Consider the following 22671-nt stretch of genomic DNA (forward strand, 5'->3'; position numbering starts at 1 on the left):
GTTAGGTTAATTAGAAGCTTAAAACAATTATCAAAATATGTATGTATTTATTTGCTAATTAGATGGGAACCAGAAAATAAAGCAGTCTTATAAACTTCTGATTACTTTCAAACATTAATGTTTGAAATATAAACATGTTAAACCAACAAGTCAAATTAACAAAAATTTGAGGATTATCAAACTGAATCAGTTATTTCCCAAAAGGTCCTGTTAGAGCAAATAATATTTATAATTATCAATATAAATAGAACTAAGCTTACATGGTACATGTAATATATTAAAAGGCTATGTATAATTTAGTAATAAAAAGAAGCATCATGCCGAGCATGGTGGCATACAACTCGGGAGGCAGAGGCAGGCATATCTCTGTGAGTTCAAGGCCAGCCTGGTCTACGTAGCAAGTTCCAGGTCAGCTGGGGCTACAGGGAGACCCTCTTGAAAAAAGGAAAAAAAAAGGAGGAAAAAAAAAAAAGAAAAGAAAAGAAAAGAAAAGAAGCATCATTCACATAAATCCTTGTACTATAAAAAAGTTCTAAGAAATGTAAAAAAAAGTATTTGACAAGCTCCTGTAAAATGCACACAAAATCCCAACGGACTGTCTAAAAATACGTGTTTAGCAACAGAAGGATTTTTTTTTTTTGTCTTTTTGAGACAGGGTCCCCTTGTAGTCCCAGCTGACCTGAACTCACTAGGTAGATCAGGCTGGCCTTGAACTCATAAAGATCCACCTGCTTATGCCTCCCAAATGCTGGGACCAAAGGCATGCACCACCACGTCCAACTAAGGATTTGTTTTTTAAAGCTCTTTTTAAATTTTTTAATTTTTATTTTATATGTATGAAGTGTTGTGCCTGCATGTGTGAAGTGCCCAAGGAGGACAGAAGAGGGTGTCCCGTCCCCACTGGCGTTACAGACAGCTGTCAGCAGACATGTGGGTGCTGAGATTCAAACCCAGGTCTTCCCCAAGAACAGCCAGTGTTCTTAACCACTGACCCATCTCTCCAGCCCCTTCAAAGCTCTTTTTAAAGACACTATTTTATTGTTAATTCCACTTTGCTGGGCAGGTCAATAAGCCTACACAGATCCTCTCCAATCAGCCTTAACTATTATGTATCTAAAACTGTCACTTAGACTAAGATTAAATTATGTTAAATTTATATTGACGCCTTCTGTCCATTTTGTTATCCAGTTATTTTTCGCTGCTACTTGATGTATGCACCAGCATGAAGCACTGACTAATCATCTTAAATAAAGTGGAATTTATTCTGTGAGTGTCTTATGAATCCACTGGTGTCACTCTACATTAAGGACCTAAAGGTCTACTATTTTCTTTAATTCATTAATAAGGATTTTGCTTACTACTGAACTCACTAAGGACAAGATATCCTCCTATTAGTATTAAGGAAACCAATGGCTGTAACTGAGAAAAGTACCTGAGCAGTCAACATTAGGTCATCCACACACAAAGCATTACATGGAAGCTACAAGGTTCTTTTGTTTTTAAGTTTTATTGATTGCTTGTGATTCTAAAAACCAAACACAGAGCATCACACTCCTAGCGCTCAACCACAAAGCAATGATGTACTTACTTGAAACAATCTAATAGAAAGCTAATGGAGTAGGGAGTAGCTTACATAATGGAAATTGTTTTGACAATAGTCAAGAGCAAAAAGGTTCTCTCTCTAAAGGCCATTCGATACTTCAGGCTTCAGTCTTGGTTATGACTCTCTAATCACAGACTGCCCTTTAGACCAACAAATATTTCCATAGTGACAGGGTACTTAGAAAATTTTATAGCTCAACATAAACTTCAATAAACCTGGGCTACAAAGCAAGATTCTGACTCAAAACAATAAACCAATTTTAAGTTACTATGGTAGAGAGCATTCTTTAGGTCATCAGACATCTATAGAACCTAAATACACAGATAATTTTGTTAAAGCACCAAGTAAAATCATCATGACCTAATGTGAGCTTAATCCTGGAAAACTGGAGAATTACAGTTATTCCATTACACTAATCCAAGGGTTCTCAAAATGTGGTCCAAAGACCTCTAGAAGTCCTAGAGATTTTTCACTTAAAAAAATAGTAAAAGCAGCCAGGAATGGTGGTCTTTTAGCTAGACCCACTGAAGGGGTACCCCAATTGCCACACCCTGCATCCCTGTTCAGCATGGAAGAAGCCAGAGCAGTCTGTGTCCCAATTCCCCGTTGGCAAATTTGGGTAACCTCTTCAGAGGATAGGAGGTAAGGTAAAAAGACCCCAAAGAAAAGCAGCCAATTTCTTTCTTGGCTAAAAGTCAAAATGTCCTTGGGCCTCTTAAGCAGCCTGGTCTGTATGAGAGTACAGAAATGTCCAAAGTATTTAAAAACTCTTGTCTAATCCTTAAATTTTAAAGGTTACCTCTTGGGGGGCGGATAATATTAGAGCCCCTGAAACCACCTGGTGGGTATCCACCTTCAGTCTTAGTAAGTGTATGACTACAGAACAGCTAAATTGGGACTCTCAACATGGAGACATGTGTGTACTAGTCCATGTTCTCCTCCAGCTTTATCTCTATAGCAGAGAGAAAGGGCGGAAACACTTCACCTCAACCCAGGTCTCTCAAGAGCCAAGAGAAGTCCCACTGCCATCCTTGTGAAAACAGGCACTGCAGGTTATGCTGCCCTGGGTGCTGCCACCCTAGCCAGGGGTAGTAAAAATTTTAGGCTTCTAAGCTCTCAGGCAGACAGAGATAACAGATGTCTACAGGATTCCATAGGGCAGTTGGAGACAGGTTACCTCCCTAGCTAAAATGGTGCTATAGAACAGAAGGGGAATAGACCTACTGTTCCTAAAGGAAAATGGCTCATACATGGCCTTAGGTGAGGTTTGCTGTTTTTACACCAATAATTCAGGTGTAATTGAGTTTTACTGGGCCTCTGGTAATTCTCCTCCCAGCCTTTACATGAGCTCGTGCCTCCTAAAATGTTCAAATGCCATCAAAATTAGGGTTCTAAGGACCCAATATGAGCCTCAAAATCAAAACAAGTCAAAGATTTGACTTATCCCCAGAGCCAGTGGGGAATGTAATACCCCGAGTGCCTCCATTTTATGTACATTTAACTGCTCAATCATCTGGTCATAGGACCACGCCTAGGAAAGTAGGTCATGCTAAATAAAGGGCGGAATACCTAGCGAGTTAATGAGATAGCAAGTTTTTCCTGCCTGGAATCCTGCCTACTAATGCAGAACTTAGGAGGAGCCACTCATGTAGGTCTCTGTAAGTCTGCCCACCGTTCTGAAAGGTATAATTTCCCTTTTTTTTCATGCCTTTCTTACTAAACATGCTTTCTTTAAGGCTTTGGGCTGCCCCTAGCACCTTGTATTTCTTTACTTTCTCTAAATCTTCCTTTTCCCAGCCATGTGGCTACCAGCCAGCCACATGCCTGACCCCCATTCCTTGTCCCCTCCATTCTCCTCCTCAAGGCAACTGCCAAGATTACTAGCTCGCCTGCTCTGAGGATTTTACTTAAAAATTCAAATAAAATTGTAAAAACTTGGAAAAAAAAATAGCAATAACCAGGTATGGTGGCTCATTTATGTGGAGGCCCACATCTTTAATTCCAGCACTAGGGAGGCAGAGGCAAATGGATCGCAAGAGGCCAGCCTGGTTTACCTGGTTTACAGTGTGTTCCAGTCCAACTGGGACTGCAGGGAGACTGTCTAGAAAAAAAAAAAAAAAAAAACCACCTAGGTTCAGTGGTCTACATAACCGGTTCTAGGCCAGCTGGGATTACAGGGAGACTGTCTCAAAAAGAGAAAATAATAAAACAAACTTTTAAAGAGAGTAATAAAGTTTCATACTTCTTTTTTTGCAACTGTATAGTTTCTTTGGAGCTGAAACGCACTTAGAAATAGCTAAAAGAAGCCGGGCGTGGTAACGACGCCTGTAGTCCCAGCAATTGGGAGGCAGAAGCAGGCAGATCTCTGTGAGTTCAAGGCCAGCCTGGTCTACATAGTGAGTTCCAGGACAGCTGGGGCTACAGGGAGACCCTGCTTCAAAAAGACAAAAAAAAAAAAATAGCTACAAGAATGGATTAGCACTGAGTGAATTTGGGCAAGGCCAATACAAACCTATCAGGCAACTTTTTAAACTAAATACTAAAAATTCATATCCTAAATACCAACATCGTATATTCGCTGTTAGTACCTTATATCCTTCTGGGAACATAGCATCTAATTCTTCATCAGAAAGTGGGCGGTTTCGCTCATCAATCTCTCTCTCCCATCGCCAAGCCTGAAGCTGTTCAGGAGTCATGCTCATTATGTGACCTACCCAAAAAACAAAACTGTTAACGATTTGCAGTGGTATTAATAGCATGCACACACACACACAGAGACACCAAAAAACTTAAAATAGCTCGACGAGGAAAAAATTATTATTTCCAATAAAAGAGTTTTCTACCTGGTGTAGGAGTAGCCATGTTCATAGCTGGTGTGCCAATTGGTGTTTTTCCAGGGGTCAGAACAGGAGTGCTTCCACCCATCTGACTTGCGGGTGTTTCATCCCAACGCGACTTTCGTTTACTTGCTCCAGGAGTTGGTGTTTCACCAATTGAGTCTCCACCTCTATCTGTTCGAGGAGTCTCAGCCCATCCACTTCCATGGCCAGGAGTATCTTCAAAAAGGAATCAATAAAATCAGTAAGACCATACTATCAACCACTGTTAAAACACTGCTTATTTGCAAACAGCTAACACATTCAAAGAAATGAATACTGGTGATAGTTGCACAGTACTATGAATATGCTTTACTGACATGCATACTTAAAATTGGTTAAAATTGGTAATTTATGCTCGATACACACACACACACACGTATATTTTTTTCCTTGGTCTTTTTTTGACAGGGTCTTCCTTATAGCCCCAGCTGGCCTGGAACTCACTATGTACACTAGGCTGGCCTTGAACTCTGCCTGCCTCTGCCTCCCAAGTGCTGGAATTAAAGGCAAATGCTCAGTAAATTTAACTGCACACACATAGCCATACACAAAAAAGGTATCAGGCATGGTGACACATGCCTAAAATTCTGGCTTTTAGGAGGCTGAGGCAAAAGGATCACCAGCTAAAAACCAGGAGACCATCTCCAAAAAACAAAACAAAAAAATAATAATAAAGAACATAAAGCCAGGCATGGTGGTGCACACCTTTCTTTAATCCTAGCACTTAGGAGGCCGAGGTAGATCTCTTTTCGTTCAAGGTTAGTCTAGTCTACATAGCAAGTTCCAGGCCAGCCAGTACTACATAGTGGGACCCTGTCTCAAAAAATGAAAAAATGCCGGGCGTGGTGGTGCACGCCTGTATTCCCAGCACTTGGGAGGCAAAGGCAGGCGGATCTCTGTGAGTTCAAGGCCAGCCTGGTCAATGTAGTGAGTTCCAGGACAGCTGGGGCTACAGGGAGACCCCACTTAAAAAAGAAAAAAAAAAAAACAATATATATATATATATATATATGTGTGTATGTATGTATGTGTATATATTATATATAAATAATAACAACACAAAAGATTATCATCTATAAAACTTTATCTTTTCCTAAGATTCTTTTTTCTTTGGTCTTTTTGAGACAAAGTCTCCCTGTAACTCCAGTGGCCTGGCACCTGCTATGTAGTTCCAGGCTGGCCTCCATCTCACAGAAATCCACCTGCCTCTGCCTCCTGAATGCCACCAAATCTAGCCTTTCCTAAGATTCTTTATAAAATACAACTTTCAACCTCTTCAAGAAGAGCAAATGATTAGGCTGGTTTTTTGTTTGTTTTTTTTTTTAGTCTTTTTGAGACAGGGTCTCCCTATAGCCCCAGCTGTCCTGGAACTCACTATATAGACCAGCCTGGCCTTGAACTCACAGAGATCTGCCTGCCTCTGCCTCCCGAATGCTGGGATTAAAGGCATGTGCCACCACGCCCAGCTCTAGACTGGTTTTTTTAAAAGCAAAGTTGAAATGTATTATGAAACAACTGTATCATAGTCTTAGTTTGGGCATCAAAACAGACAGTAAAAGAAGCAGTCTACACACACTCAGGATTGATTCAGGCTTCTCAAGAGACTCGACCTGCTCAGTTCTTTGTCTCCACATTTACGTGCCCAGCAAAGATTTCCAAGTACAGCTCTCAGCGTGAAACACAACATTCAAGATCTCACCCATCCACACTCCACTAAACGTACCTCTCTCTGTTTTGGGGGTCTCATCCCATCTGTTTTTACGAGCACTGGAAGTAGCACCCCCATGGCCAGGGGTCGCATGGCCTGGTGTGTCGCCTCGTCCAGGAGTAGCAGCTCCCGCAGGTGTATGACTAGGTGTGGGATCCCATATTTTTGAGCCGGGGGTTGCTCCAGGAGTCTCACTTCCTTTTGCACGACCGGGTGTCTCATCCCATCTTAAAGAAGGGGTGTGTCCAGGGGTCTTACAAAGCAAAAGATTTTATTTCACACTTACACACCAACAAAGAAAAAAGTAGAAAATTTCTGCTAAAAAACTTTAAATAAGCCAGGCGTGGTAGTGCATGCCTTTAATCCCAGCACTCAAGAGACAGAGGCAAGCAGATCTCTGTGAGTTCAAGGCCAGCCTGGTCTACATAGTGAGTTCCAGGACAGCTAGGGCTACAGGGAGACCCTGTCTCAAAAAGACCAAAAAAAATAAAAAAATAAAAAGAAACACATAAACTCTTATATTTAATTATGAGCATATAGCTAAACAGTTGTCTTGCCAGCAGAACAAGCTTATCTTGGTTTTAAAAATTTAGCTGCAAGAGGCTGGAGAGATGGCTCAGTGGTTAAGAACACTGGTTGTTCTTGCAGAAGACCCAAGTTCGAACCCCAGCACCCACATGACAGCTAACAAACCTCCATTAACTCCAGTTTCAGGGGATCTGACGGCCTCTTCTGTCCTTCACAGGCATTGCACGACACAGGTGCACTTACCCTACATGTAGGCAATACACTCATACACATAAAATAAAAAAATAATAAAATATATTTTTTTTAAATTCTAAAAAAACAAAAAAAATTTAGCTCCAAGGGGCTGGAGGGATGGCTCAGCAGTTAAGAGCACTGGTTGCTCTTGCAGAGGACCCATGTTCGATTCCTAGCACCCACACAGTGTCTGACAACCATTCATGCCTCCAGTTCCAGGTGATCTGACATCCTCGGACACTGCACAACATGGGTGAACTTACATATATGTAGGCAATATGCCACCAAGCCTTACGAGTCTCATCCCTGACACCCACATGGTAGAAGGAGAAACCCACTCATGGATTGTTCTCTGACCTCCACAGGCCCACCATGGCACACGCACACTCCCACACAAAATAAATGAATTTTAAAAAAGAAAATAAAATGCAAACATAAATTCAGCAGAATCACATTCTCTCACATACCAGTGAGTAAGTGTAAAGTCCTCAAGATGTTTCTTAAGTCAAATTGAAATTAGGTATTATGCTTAATGTTGCCAAACTCTCAGAATGAACAAGTAACTACCATAGTTTGATAATAACCTACAGTAGTCTAGGTTAAAGCAATAGAGATTTAGACCATGGTAACAGAAAGTCATGGAAACTAGCCAGATCTGGAATATATTTACAAGTAAAGCCAATCAGATGTGTTACAGAAAGGGTATGATGTACAAGAATAAGAGCACAGGCTGGATTTGACTTGAGTCCAACAGACTTGGAAAGACCAAGACAGCATGTTAGAAAGGGGCAATCATTTTCTCTTCAAAAATAATTAATTTTGAGATGTGAGCAAAGTATGGTGGTTCATGTCGATGATCACAACACCTAGGAGACAGAGGCAAAAGTATCAGGTGCTCAGTGTCATAGGCAGCTATACAGTGAGTTCAAGGCCAGTCTGAGCTACATGCAAACCTATCTCAAAAAAACAAGATAAAGAAATGCCTATTGGGCCTAACGAAATGGCTCAGCAGGTGAAGGTACTTACCACTTAGCCTGATGACCTGAGTTCTATCCCTGGGACCCATGAGGTAGAAGGGTAGAACAACCTCCTGCAAATTATCCTCTGAACTCCACAGGTATATCTATCCCTTCACATACCCACAAGTAAATATACATAATTTTTTAAAGTGCCTATTAAATATGTCAACTTAGACAAATATAAAAGTCTGAGAAATATGAGAGACAAATTTACAAACTCTGGAGTTGTTTTATATAGACAACATGTAGAAACTGAAATGAGATCCTAGGAAGTAAGAGGAAGTGGAAAAATATTCAAGAGACTGAACACCAGAGTACCTCAATGTTCAGAGAAGGAAAACGATCCAACACAAAAGATTGAGAAATAGGGGCTGGAGAGATGGCTCAGCAGTTAAGAGCACTGGCTGCTCTTGCAGAGGACCCAGGTTAGAGCCCCAGCACCCACAAGGCAGCTAACTACTCCTAACTCCAGTTTCAGGGGATTCAATGCCCTCTTTTGGCCCCTGTGTGCACTGCACAAATGTGCTGCACTTACATATATGCCAGCAAAAAAACTCACACACACAAAAAAGAAACACACATAAAAAACCTCACACACACAAAAAAAACTCACAAAAGAGAGAAATAGCAACCAATGAAGAGAATATGAAAAGAAACTGAAATTCAGAGGCTAAAAGAGAAAAGAGTCTCAAGTCCACAGATACACTAGCTAATATGACTAAGAGAAAACTTGGATTTAAAAGGTCAGGTTACTGTAACCACAGATAGGGACAGAAGACTAGCTAAAATTAGATAAGCAAAGTCAGTAAGCATAGATAACTCATTCAAAGCACTTTGCAGTATAAAAACAGAAACAAGGGGCCGGGCGTGGTGGTGCACGCCTTTAATCCCAACACTCGGGAGGCGGAGGCAGGTGGATCTCTGTGAGTTCAAGGCCAGCTTGGTCTACAGAGTGAGTTCCAGACCAGCTGGGGCTACAGGGAGACCCTGTCTCAAAAAGACCAAAAAATGAAGAAAAAAAAAAACAGAAACAAGATCTGAAGTTCAATGAAGGTTTTCTCCAGAGCTTACTTTTGGGACAAAGAATGGTAAAACATGTTTGCTAGTGCTAATAACTGGTATGGAGCAAACAGGACAGAGAAATTTCTATGTGGGAGAAAAGAACTAGTGCTTAGGTTTCTGTTTGGGTGATGAAATTTTTTAAAATAGTGACTGAGAGGCTGAATAGGTGGCACAGTGGTTAAGAGCTCAGACTTCTCTCCAGAAGACCTGTGGTCAGCACCCACCAGGTAGTTCACAATTGCTTGTAATTCCAGCTCCAAAGGGAATCTAACATCATTGACATCATTGGTCTCCACAGGCACTATGCCCCACGCCCAATATGCACATAATTTAAAATAGATCTTTAAAAAAATAGTGACTGGGGCTGGAGAGATGGCTCAGCGGTTAAGAGCACTGACTGCTCTTGCAGAGGACCCAGGTTCAATTCCCAGCACCCACATGGCGGCTACAAACCGTCCTTAACTCCAGTTCCAGGGGAATCTGAAGCCCTCTTCTGACCTCCGCAGCATTGCACGACACGGGTGCACTCACATACATGCAGGCAATACACTCATACACATAAAATTAAAAAAAAAAAAAAAATGACTGATGGCTGCAGATTTAACAATGTAACGTACACATTTAAAATTAATACTCCAAAAGAACGTTCTTTGGCTGAGCATGGTGGTGCACACCTTTAATCCCATTAATCCCAGTACTCAGGAGGTAGAGGCAGGTAACTGTGAGTTTGAGACCAGCCTGGTCTACATATTGAGTTCCAAGTCAGCCAAGGCTATATAGTGTGATCCTGTCTCAAAAAATAAAAAACAATGCTGGGTATAGTGGTACACACCTTTAATCCCAGCAAAGGCAGGTAATATCTCTATGAGATCCAGGCCATCCAGGTCTCCATAGTGAGTGCTAGGCCAGCAAGGGCTACAGGGAGTCCCTGTCCCAAAAAAGACAAAACAAAACTAGAACATTCCTTTACCCACAGTATAGAATGAACTGTGTCTCAATGCCCCCATTCATATGTAAAGGTTCTAAACCCTGATGTGACAGCATCTAGAGACTGGAGATGGTTATCTGAGGTAAGGTTCTTAGAAAAGATAATAGAGAAAAGTGTTGTTAGGAACAACGACAACCACCAGCAAATTGTTAAAAATCCCTAAGTACCAACCTTGCTAGCACTTTTGATTTTGGACTTCAAATCTATGCAGCTGTGAGAAAATAAACTTTTTTAATATTTTATTTATTATTTTGTGTGCATGAGTGTATCGCCTGCATGTATGTGAGTGCACCCATGTCATGCAATGCCGCGGAGGTCAGAAGAGGGCGTTGGATTCCCCTGGAACTGGAGTCAAGGATGACTCGTAGCCTGGGAATTGAACCCGGGTCCTCTGCAAGAGCAGTCGGTGCTCTTAACCGCTGAGCCATCTCTCCAGCCCCGAGAAAATAAACTTTTGCACTTAAGTCACACAGTCTATAGTAACTTGTTATAAAAACCCAAACACTAATACATTCCATAATAAAGAAAAAAAATTTAAATAGTAGTAAGATGCCATGCTAGATAGCTTTAGTTGTCAACTTGACACACCTTGGTAGAGGAAGTCTCAACTGGGAAACTGCCTCCATTGGACTGCCTGTGGCCATGTCTGCCACCCCTGGGCAGGTTGTTCTATACGGTATAAGAAAGCAGGCTGAGCATGAGCCTGGGGAGCGAGCCAGTACACTCCATGGCCTGTGCCTCAGCTCCTGCCTACAGGTTCCTGCTCTGAGTTCCTACTTTGGCTCTCTCAGTGATGAACTATTACCAGGGAGATTTGAGCCAAATACACTCTTTCCTCCCCAAGTTGGTACTGGTCAGAGTGTTCTGTTACAGCAATGGAGAAATAGACTAGAACAAATGCAATTACCTCTGCTTGGTCCCAACTTGATAGCTTTTTGGGAGTGGCACCAGGAGTCTGGTCAGCGGTTTGATCCCAACGTCGTTTTCGTTTTGAGGGAGGCTGGGATGCTGCTGCTCCATTGACGACTTTTAGTTCTCCAGCTTTAGCTTTTTCTGCTAGTTGCTGCCTAATTTCTCTCTGAAAAACAATTGAAAAAGCAGAGAACATATTAAAATCTTTTCATGAGCTGGAAGGCATTCACAAGTAGCTCCTGGTTCAATTCCTAGCACCATAAATTTTTTTTTCTTTCAATACATTCTTAATGTCATTAATCTAGTCATTTCTAATTAATGATCTATTTTTTATTTTATTCAAAATATTTTCTGCTACTAGTGGTTCTATCCCTTTTTAGTATTGTTATTTGCGGTTCTATAGCGCTTTCTTCCTGAATAACACACCAACAACTCTAGAAGTTCAACAGAGACTACCCTACACCTTATCGTTAGCAAAGTAAAATCTTATTGTATGAAGTAAAATGTCCAGTTAATAGTAGAGAACTGAAAACTATGCTACCAAAACCCAGTTTTCTTTAAAAATCAAGACACTCCAAGTTTGATGGGTTAACCCTGCAGACACAGGCAAATCTTTGTAAGTTCAAGGACTACCTGGTCTACACAGCTGAGTTCTAACCTAACCAGGGCTAAACAGTGAGACCCTGCCAAAACAAACATCCAACCAAAAAACTCCACACAACTCAAAAGAGAAAAATGAGCCAGGTGTGGTGGTATATGCCTCTGATGCCAGCACTCAATAGACTAAGGTAGAAGCACTGCTTTGAATTCAAGGCCAATATGGGATAGAACCAGGTCAGCCAAGAGTACATTGCAAGACTCTTGTCTCAAAAAAAACAAAACACGGGGCTGAGAGATGGCTCAGCATTTGAGAGTACTCACAGCTGCTCTTGCAGAGGACCCAGGTTGGATTCCCAGCACCCACATGGCAGCTAACAAACATATGACAACCATCCCTAACTCCAGTTCCAGGGGAATTCCAGGCATTGCAAAACACAGATGCACTTACATACATGCAGGCAACATACTCATACACAGAAAATAAAAATAATAAATATTTTTTTAAAAAAGAAAAAAGTGAAAATAAAACTATTTGTACCTAACAGCCGGGCTTGGTGACAGGCTGATCTCTCTGAGTTCAAGGCCAGTCTGGTCTACTTAAGAGAGTTCCAAGCCAGCTATGGCTACAGGGAAACCCTGTCTCAAAAAGATCCCCCGCCAAAAAAAAATTTCTACTTAACTGCTATGTATACTTTAGTCATAATGAATGTATTTAATTCATTTAAAATGAGGTCCTAGTCCTCTTTAAACTCACCTAACAAACTCTACTTGATTATACACTAATAAACATAAAAGGTTATTAAAATAAACCAAGCCAGGTATAGTGGTATGACATCTGTAATCTTAGTACTCAGGATAGTTTAAGGAAGGAGGATCACTGTGAGTTCCAATTCAACCTGGGCCAAAGTGAGGCTGACTCTACCTCAAAAAACAAATCCACTAGCCGAGTGTGGTGGTGCATGCCTTTAATCCCAACACTTGGGAGGCAGAGGGGGGCGGATCTACATAGTGAGTTCCAGGCCAGTTGGAGCTAGAGAGACCTTGCCTCAAAAAGACAAAAAAAAAAAAAAAAATCTACAAGCACCACAACAAAATACCGGGGCGCATGATGGGTGCATGCCTTTAATCCTAGGCAGAGACAGGGGGATCTCGGTGAGTTTGAGGCCAGCCTGGTCCTCTTAGGAGTTCTAAGCCAGCCAGGGATTCACAGTGAGACTCTCTTCAAAAAAAAAAAAAAGGAAAAGAGTCAACATGTTCTCTCAGTAGGTAAAAACACTTGCTTCCAAGCCTAGAGACCTGAGTTCAATGAGTTCAATCCCTAGAACACACATACATACAGTGGAAGGAGAGCACAACTCCTGCAGGTTGGCTCTCTGGCCTCCACAGATGCGCACACACAAATAAGTAAATGTAATAGAATATATACAGCCAGGTGTGCTGGTGCATGCCTTTAATCCCAGCACTCGGGAGGCAGAGGCAGGTGGATCTCTGTGAGTTCAAGGCCAGCCTGGTCTACATAGTGAGTTCCAGGACAGCTGGAGCTACAGGGAGACCCTGTCTCAAAAAGACCAAAAAATAAAATAAAATACATACATGAAACAGACCAAGGTTTGTCTTTCCAGCACTGCATTCATGCCCCCAACAGAGTCACCTCTGCAGGCCAAAAGAAATATTCAGTCTGTTCCTATCATGCCTCCCAGCTACGATGAACTTTCAACCCTCCAGACCATAAACCCAATAAATTCTTTCTTCCTTTAAAAAAAAAAAAATCAGAATTCTCCATCTATAGCCAAACTGAATCTCACAGAACTGGGGATTCTTCAAGAAGTGTGACTGCTTGGCTTCTGAGGTACACTACTAACCACTCTAGAAATACAACTATTGTAAGACAGACAGACATAGTAGATATGGCCAGAAAGCTTTGAACTAGAAAAAGTCAGAAACACAAAGCTTTAAGAAATGATGTGATTTGGGGGTAATGTTTTTATCAACTTAATTTTACTAATACCGTTGAAATATTAATATTGCTATAATAGCAAAAAAATCAAATATAAAATTCTCTCAAATTTCCTTACATTATTTCACAGTATTACAGTATGAGGTAAGCTGACATACCTCTTCTTTAGTCAAATGTTGCTCTCTCATAACATCCATGTAAGTTCTAGCATTCATTTTAGGATCAGGGGTCTTCCCTCCTGCAGAAAAGAACAGCAACAGGACAAGAGTACAATAAATAAAAGGTACTAGGTTCAACTGATTTCTCTGCCCTGCTCTAATATTACTTATTCCATAATCATTTAATTTATTTTTTGGTGAAAAACTTTGATAATTATACATCTTACTTTTTATTGAGTTTGCTGATCAATTTAACCTGTTTGAACACAAACATATCTACAGCAGTTTAAAACAAATATTTTAATGCATTTAAAAAACAAAATGACAGCACAATTTAGAGTCTTCAGAAGTGATGGGTTCCTGGGTTGCTAATCCGGAATACGTACACTTTCGTGCCTTTGTCTCCATCAGCAGTTCTGACTTCAAGCAGCAGAATAGAAGCCTAGAAAATTATCTCTTTACCATTAGTAACACTTTGGAAAGATATTTATATTCAAAACATTACCTGTTGCAAGCTGTTAAAATCCTGACTACAAATAACTGACTAGACAATTTCTTCACATATGATCTAAAACAGCTGTAGCTTAGAAAACTGATTTTTAAAAATATGCCTATAATCTTAACTCTCATGTCACATTACTAAAAAGGGCTTCATGTTTCTAAAGTTTTTTTGACCCAAAACATAATTTTATTTCTTAGGAGGTACAAATAACAACTGGAAACATTACTTAAGATATATTCCTTCTACCAGCTATTACAATGCACACAAAAGAAAAGTGGTGTACAAAGAGATGTGTCAGTCTCTTGGTTAAAGTTTCAGCATTTGCTTTTCAAACTGTAAAATATCTTAAAGAAGCCCAAATAGTATATAACAAGATTCACAAAGGCACATTATGCTTTAGAAATGTGATAATCAGCTATACAAGTAGTATAGCATTATAATTTAGGAAAAATTGTAAAGTTCTAAGACATCTCCTATGCTGACGATCATGCCCAATTGGTAGTGTCATTCTTTCTGACACTAGCTCTGATAAGACTTCCTTTGGAATACTTTTTCACCATAATCTAGAGAGGATGTGTTGAACTGCACCCTTAAGAATGCAGACAGGACTGGCATATAGCAGTACTGCTGTAGGAAAGAAATTAAGGACAGTTAGTATGGGCCTGTGAATTCTGACATACATGTTTAAATCAATTACAATTATGCAAGAAAAGAAAAGAATATCCCTATTAATTCATGCAGGCTGAAAGTCTAATTTGTAAACCTGCAGTAGAATCTAATTTTAAAAAACAGGCACCTAATTTTGATTGTGGAACTCACTCACCTGAGGAAAGCTTCCATCAGGCTCACTATGCCCCTTGTGCTGACTTAAACACTAAAATTAGCAAAACAGACTCCAACTATTAAAAATATCAAAGTCTTTGTATATATACTTTCATTTTAACTTTAAGTTTGCTTAGAGCAAAGTAGGTGCATTTACTAAGCTATAACAGTATGAGGGGAACTCTAGTGTGAGAAACAGTTTCTCAAAAGCAACAGTCCAAAACTCTAGAATTTGGATTGAAACTTTCAATAACTGAAAGTATTTTGAACAGAAAAACACATTTGTTCAAAGTATACCAAGAATACCCAAAACAAAAGTAAAAGAAAAACCTTTAACCCTTTGCGTTTCTATGGCATTGGCTCATTATTTTCTTGTCCTTCTACCTGGAAAGAAAACTTGCATTATAAAGATGAAGAATATGGCATCTGTGACTTCAACCAAATCTATACAACTCTAAAAGGGGGGGTTTTAAAACGAAAAGCAATTCATAAGCATGCCAAAAAAAATCAAAGGGCTAAAAGACAACTTAATACAAATAAATTTCTGAATACTTATAGAAAAGTGGCAAAGAATTACCATCTGCAAAAGGATCAAGACGCTCTGGGGAAATTATCATGGTCCGCCTATGCTTTTTATATTCATCTTCCCGGTCTGCAATCTTTGGAGGACGGTGTTCAGCAAATGGATCATACTGGAAAAAAAGTGTGTCTTGTTAAATGTTGACTATTGTCAACAGAAATCAGAGTATTATAAAACATCAAAAGATATATTTTGTGTCATCTTATGAACAAATCTTTGTATGAAAAAAATAAAGCATACAGTTGAGTGTGCCAGTCCATACCTATAGTTCCAGCACACAGGAGGCTGAGGAGAAAGATCTGGTCTCAAAACAATAAAAAAGTGTGCCTTTGATATGGCTCAAAGGGTAGAGGCACTTGTACACAGGCCTGACATTCTAAGTTTGATCCTCAGGTCTCACAATAAGGTAGGAGAAAACCAACTCTAGAGAGTTCTCTGTCCTCCACAGGCATCTGGGGGGGGGGGCAGGGGGTGCACACAGAAAAAATCATTCTTTTTAAGAGGAGGGACAGCCAGCAAGGAATGGCAGTGCATGCCTTTAACCCCAGCACTCCAGAGGCAAATGGAGCTCTATGACTTCAAGGCCACCCTGCTCTACACAATAAGTTCCCAGCCAACCAGGGGCACATGGTTAAGACCTTAACTCAAAGAAAGGGGAAGGAGGAGGAAAGAAAGGAGGGAAGGAGGGAGGGAGGCAGGGAGGAAGTGAGGGAGAAAGGGAGGGAGGGGGAGGTAGGCAGGCAGTCAGTCAGTGTAGTCAGTGTAGCTAATAAAGCAAAAACAAAATGAGGACAGGCTCAGGAAATGTAGCTCCATGGCAGAGGGCTTGCCTAGATACATGGAAATATGCAATATAGTATGCAGACATTTCTAAATGTCAATGCTTCCTGGAATGATTATCTTTATAAAACAATTATTTCTGATTCTCCCAAATTATCTGTTCTCAAAACATTCTTTGAACTTACTCCTAAGTTTGTAAGCTACCATAGGAACTCAGACTTCTCTATTCTTGAGGTGAATAACCTTTAGGAGACTTACCTGTTCTGTTGACTGTGGTATATCATTGAGCAATGCCACAGGGGCATGATACCCAGGCTTCTTCTGACCAAGCAAACTTGTAGATGATGAGTAGTCATCATCATCCTGCAACAAAATGCCCCAAAATATCAGAACTTAAAAATCAGCATGACAAAATGTGTAATTTGGAAACTACCAAGTTTACTTAATTTTTTTAACCATTAGTTTATTTTTTAACCATGTTATTTAATACCATTTAATAACCACAGAAACAAGTAAACAGCAATTGCTATTAATGTATTTACTTCCCTAACAGTAGGTTTACACAGAACAATGTTATACACCGTTACTTCTCTAATAAAAAAAAGTACAACACTGAGTAATTCTCAAGAACATTTTATACACAAGTTATATTTAAAAATGAAATGGTAACTTCGTTCTTAGCCTCTAGAATATACCGACATCACTGTCTTTTACTATAGGAACCAAATGCTAGAGCCAGGTGTAATCCCTAATATAATCCCTAATCCCAGCACTTGGAAGGCAGAGGTAGGAGGCTCCTGTGTTTAAGGCTAAGATCAACTAGAATTTCAAGACCCCCATCTCAAAACACACAGGCACACACAGAAGGGGGATACCCTCCCCCAAATGCTAGTCCCTGATCAGCCTCTAGAACTCTCATCCTAAGGCTCATCACATGTCCACATTTCCCAAGGATATAAAAATTGTGATGTGGGGGCTGGAGAGATGGCTCAGAGAACACTGACTGCTCTTGCAGAGGACCGGGGTTCGATTCTCAGCACCCACATGGTGGCTTCGAACCATCCTTAACTCCAGTTCCAGGGAAATCCGAAGCCCTCTTCTGACCTCCGCAGCACTGCACGACACGGGTACACTCACACACATAAAATAAAAATTTTTAAAAAAGTGATGTGACTTGAATTTTATAAAAATAACCAGTTTGACAATCTACATAATTAGTCTAAATAATAATCATGTAAAGTGGCTAAATAGCTATTTCACCAAATCTGGATGTGCAAGATCATCCAAGAAAACAAGCTACATAATATCACAAAAGATTTATTTTTATTTGTATGTATGTATGTATGTATGTGCATCATGTGGATGCCTGCAAAGAGAAGAGGGGCCTCAGTTCCCCTGGAGCTGGAAGCAGTTGTGAGTCACTGGATGTGGGGCCTAAGATTGGAACTTTGGTCCTCTGGAAGAGCAACAAGCACTTCAACTGCTAAGCCATCTCTCTAGCCCCCAGCATAAAATGCTTTGAGGGTGTATTTCATTCAGCCAAAAATGGGGTACATGACACTTCTTCCCTTCCAGGCTCAGGGATCATCTAGGAAAAAGGGGTGGATAGGGGCTGGAGAGATGGCTCAGCGGTTAAGAACACTGACTGTTCTTGCAGAAGACCCAGGTTCGAATCCCAGCACCCACATGGCAGCTAACAACAGTCCATAACTCCAGTTCTAGGGGATCTGACAGCCTCTTCTGTCCTCTGTGGGCATTGCATGACACGGGTGCACTTACCTACATGTAGGCATAACACTCACACATAAAATAAAAATTTTTTTAAATATATTAAAAAAGAAAGAAAAATGGGTGGATAGACTGTAAGAGCCAGAGCTGAACAGAATCTGGACAAGATCATTACACTCATGAACGCAAAACAGCTGTGGTTGCCTGCACACAATCAAGCCAGGAAAAATGATAGCATGGATAGACTGGGAGGGAGAAGGGGATGAGGAGCTACTGGCAATTGATGGCTTCATGAGGGAAAAGTCTGTTTTCTTTAAGGGTATGGCCCCTTGTAGGTTGACCATACCCCTCCAGTGAAAAACAACACACAAGAGTATACGGGCAGCACAAACTGGACTCAGTGGGTTATTTAAAAAAAAAAAAAAAGGTAGATGTGGGAGGAGTAAGGATTAAATATGACCAAAATACACCATAACCATGTATGACATTCTCAAATAAAAATCTCAAAAAAGTGGAGCTGAAGAGACTGCTAAGCAGTTAGGAGCACTGGCTGCTCTTTCAGAGGACCAGGGTTCAATTCCCAACACCCTTATGGCAGCTAACAACTGTCCCAAACTCCAGTTCCAAGGGAATCTGATGCCCTCTTCTGACCTCTGTGGGCATTGCACATGGGTGCACCTACCTTCACGCAGGCAAAATACTCATACAAATAAAAATACAATATTTTTAAAAAAGAAACTTCAATTTAAAAAAAAATCTTGGGGCTGGAGAGACAGCTCAGTGGTTAAGAAGACTAGTTGTTCTTGCAGAAGACCCGGGTTCGAATCCCAGCACCCACATGGCAGCTAACAACTGTCCCTAACTCCAGTCCCAGGGGACCTGACAGCCTCATCTGACCTCCATGGGCACTGCATAACATGGGTGCACTTACCTACATGCAGGCAATACACGCCATGCACACACATAAAAAAAAATTTTTTTTAATTTTTTTATTCAAAAAAAAGAATTGAAAGATACAAAAAGCTTATGAATAAAAGAAAAGTGAGAGCTAAGGACAATGGCACATGCCTATAATCCTAGCACTCAAGCTAACCTATACAGTGAGAACTTGTCTCATAACAACTACAATACATACACACACACACACACACACACACACACACACACAAAATGGGTTGAGGGGTGGGGAGCCCAAGGTAAAGCACTTATCCAAAATGACAAAGATCCTGGGTTTGATTCCAAAAATGAAAGAAATCAAATCACAAAAACTGAGTATAGGGAAAAAACAAGTGACAGGACAAATGGCTATTTATAGTCAAGTCACTTCTATAGGTTACTCAAGACAGGATTAAATAACCGTAGGGATTTACGTTTTAACAGAAATGATTCCAAGGTGCTTTATATATTGTGTAATAGTAAGGTTAAGTCCTCCTCATGGAGAATAAGAGCTGAGCACTTCCAAGGAAGTGTTTGAACCTTAGAAAGTAAGGATGCCAGCACACAGGAATCCCGGGGTTGGAGAGTTGGCTCAGTGGTTAAGAGCACTGACTGCTCTTGCAGAGGACCCAGGTTCAAATCCCAGAGCCCATATGGCGGCTAACAACCATTGGTAACTCCAGTTCCAGAGGATCCGAGGGCCTCTTCTGTGGTCTGCAGGCATTGCACAACATGGGTGCACTAACATGCAGGCAATACACCCATACACATAAAAATATATATACATATATATCCCGCCTCCTCCAAAAAAAGCAAGCCATGTGTGTAAAGGCATTTCCAGCTTAAAGCCAGTCAGGGTGTGGTGGCACAAGCCTTTAATCCCAGCATTCAAAGCAGAGGCAGGTGGATCTCTGTGGGTTCAAGGCCAGCCTGGTCTACATAGCAAATTCTAGGCCAGCTGAGGCTACAGGGAGACCCTGTCTCAAAAAGACCCACAACAAAACAACAAAAACGGGGTTTAATAAACTGCTTTATCTCTACTTAAACCTAGTAACTCAGGAAGAAAATCCCCTTGTATTTCCTGCTTTGTCTAGAAAAAAACTGCTAATTTCTTATACAATTTGTAACTTACATCTTCAAGTTCAGTTGCAGCGATTGATGTCACATATCCAGCAAATCTGCTGTCACTCCCACCATAAATTTCTTGGTCATAATAACCTGTGGAATCAAGGCCCACTCCTTGGGCTTCATCAAGAGCTGCCTTCTTGCCTTGAATTTCTCGGATCTGTGCTTCAATATCTGTAAGAAAGACAACACAATTTCATGTTCCAAAGAGCTTTCAACTTAATGTTGAAATGTATCTCCTTCCTAGATCTTAAAATACTGAAAATTTAAGCCAGGCATGGTGGCACTTTAGTCCCAGCACTTAGGAAGCAGAAGCTTGGGGATCTCTGTGAGTTCCAGGCTAGCTGGGGCTACTGAGAGACCCTGTCTCAAAAAGACAAAAATAAAAACCAGAACAATGCTGGACATGGTGGCACACGCCTTTAGTCACAGCACTTGGGAGGCAGAGGTAGGTGGAACTCTATGAGTTCAAAGCCAGCCTGGTCTACATAGTGAGTTCCAGGCCAGCTGGGGCTACAGGGAGAGCCTGTCTCAAAAAAAAAACAAAAAAAAAAACACAACTAGAAAATAACTTCACCATATAAGAGGTTACTAGAACTATACCAAGTACACTCATATGCTTCACCTTACCTCTAAGACAATAGTAATCCAAAGATCTAATTTACTTATTATCTCAATTATAAAGTACTAACCTTTAGAATGCATTATCAATCTAAATGATAAATTTTAAACTTCTCAACTCAAAGACTAAAACTGTTTTTAAATTTTATTTATTGGGCTGGAGAGATGTCTCAGTGGTTAAGAGCACTGACTGCGCTCGCGGAGGACCTGGGTTCGATTCCCAGCATTCACATGGCAGCTACGAACCGTCCTTAATTCCAGTTCCAGAGGAAGCTGAAGCTCTCTTCTAACCTCTGAGGCATTGCACAACATGGGTGCACTCACATACATGCAGGCAATACACTCATACACATAAAATAAAAATAAATATTTTTTTAATTTTATTTATTATTAGCTGGGTGTGGTAGCACACACCTTTAATTCCAGCACTTGGTAGGCTTATCTCTGTGAGTTGGAGGCCATCCTAGTCTACACAGTGAGTTTCAGATCAACCAGGGCCAAACGGACTTTCGAAAAAACAAAAAAATATATTTATGAATTTATGATTAGTATTTATGCATGATGTGGAGGGGCATGTACATCATGGCATACATGTGGAGGTCAGAAGACAACTTTGCGGACTCAGTTCTCTCCTACCTTTACATGGGCCATGGATCAAAAACTTAGGTGTCACTAGGTGTGTGTGATAAATACCTTTACCTGCTGAGCTATCTTTCCAGGCCAGAAAGTTAAAATTGTTGAGATGACTAGGAACCAGGACTATACTCACAATTTAATAACTGTCACTACCAGAATTCTGCTAAATGTGTAACTCAGTGGTAGAACACATTCAGCATTCTGCGAGGCCTTCAATTTGATACCAAGCCCTGTGGTAGTTATGTTTCAGTAGCACAAAACAAAACCCACTACTAGAGATGTTTAAGTCACTTCTCCGTCTTTTGGCTAAGACTGAATATAAAATTATCAACAGTATTAAACTGGACATGATGGGACACAAGAGTTTATTGGGTAAAGGCATCTGTTGTAAGCCTTATGACTCAAGTTCATGCATATGGTGAAAGAAGAATTGACTCTTCCAAGTTGTCCTCTGACCTCCATGTGTACTTCAACATGCCCTCACCATCCCTCTCCAATATGAAGTAATTTTTTTAAAAAGGCTGGTCATGGTGGCATACTTAGTTCCAGCTAACCAGCTACTTGGAAGATAGATATAAGAGGATCACTTAAGCCCAGGAGTCCATGACAACACACCAGTACATAATTAGGAAAGGGGATGACGGGGGAAACATGGAAAGCTGTTCTCAAACTTGGATCTGCAACAAATCAAAATTTTTTTAAAGTTTATTTTTATTTTGACGTGTGTACAGGCGCACAGGACGCACCCAGCCACAGAGAGTTTTTGTGTGGGTTCCAGGGTATCAAACTCCTGAGTGCTAGGATTTTATATCTACCGTGCCCAATACTCTTCAGTTGATTGGGGATGTTGCTCAGTCAGTAAAGCGCCTGTCTAGCATGCACAAAAATCACCACTGTTTAAACCAGGTATAATCCCAGCACTCCATGCAGGCAGTTCAAGGCTATCCTCAGCTACATACACAGTAAATTCAAGACCAGCTTTCTTTTAGGGAGGTGCGGTTTGCACACATTTAATCTCAGCACTCAGAAGCAAAGGCAGCAGAGGCAGAAGGATTTTGGGTTCCAGGGCACTAGAGTCTAGACATTGAGCTGGAGGCCAGTCAGGGTTACATGAGACTCTGTCTCATAAAAAACAAAGACCAAATTTGAGGGGGATGGCTTGCAACAGAGACCCTCCCTTCACTTATTACAGGGACCAAAAGACTGATACAAATTATCATGTAACTGCCCAACCCACTGATCCCCACCTCTCAAAGAGGTAGGTAGTTTAAAAAAAAAAAAAAAAAAAAAAAA

At 40.7% G+C, this 22671-nt stretch overlaps 1 protein-coding gene across 2 annotated transcripts in view; it reads right to left on the reverse strand.

Annotated features, from left to right (window-relative positions):
• Sf3b1 (splicing factor 3b subunit 1) overlaps positions 1-22671 on the reverse strand; it is a 49319-nt gene that overhangs the window by 20214 nt on the left and 6434 nt on the right. For both annotated transcript variants that reach the window (XR_003846259.1, XM_008848288.3), the window contains exons 2-9: positions 20129-20295; positions 16591-16695; positions 15550-15664; positions 13649-13728; positions 10929-11099; positions 6206-6443; positions 4447-4659; positions 4192-4313 (exon numbers count right to left, since the gene is read on the reverse strand). Coding sequence is in view for 1 of the 2 variants with exons in the window: in XM_008848288.3 (XP_008846510.1) it covers positions 4192-4313; positions 4447-4659; positions 6206-6443; positions 10929-11099; positions 13649-13728; positions 15550-15664; positions 16591-16695; positions 20129-20295 (1211 nt within the window). In the remaining variant the exon portion in view is untranslated. The remainder of the gene's footprint in view (positions 1-4191; positions 4314-4446; positions 4660-6205; positions 6444-10928; positions 11100-13648; positions 13729-15549; positions 15665-16590; positions 16696-20128; positions 20296-22671) is intronic.

This window comes from Nannospalax galili, unplaced genomic scaffold (assembly GCF_000622305.1).
Source record: "Nannospalax galili isolate Female #2095 unplaced genomic scaffold, S.galili_v1.0 scaffold1024, whole genome shotgun sequence".
Lineage (NCBI taxonomy): Eukaryota > Metazoa > Chordata > Mammalia > Rodentia > Spalacidae > Nannospalax > Nannospalax galili.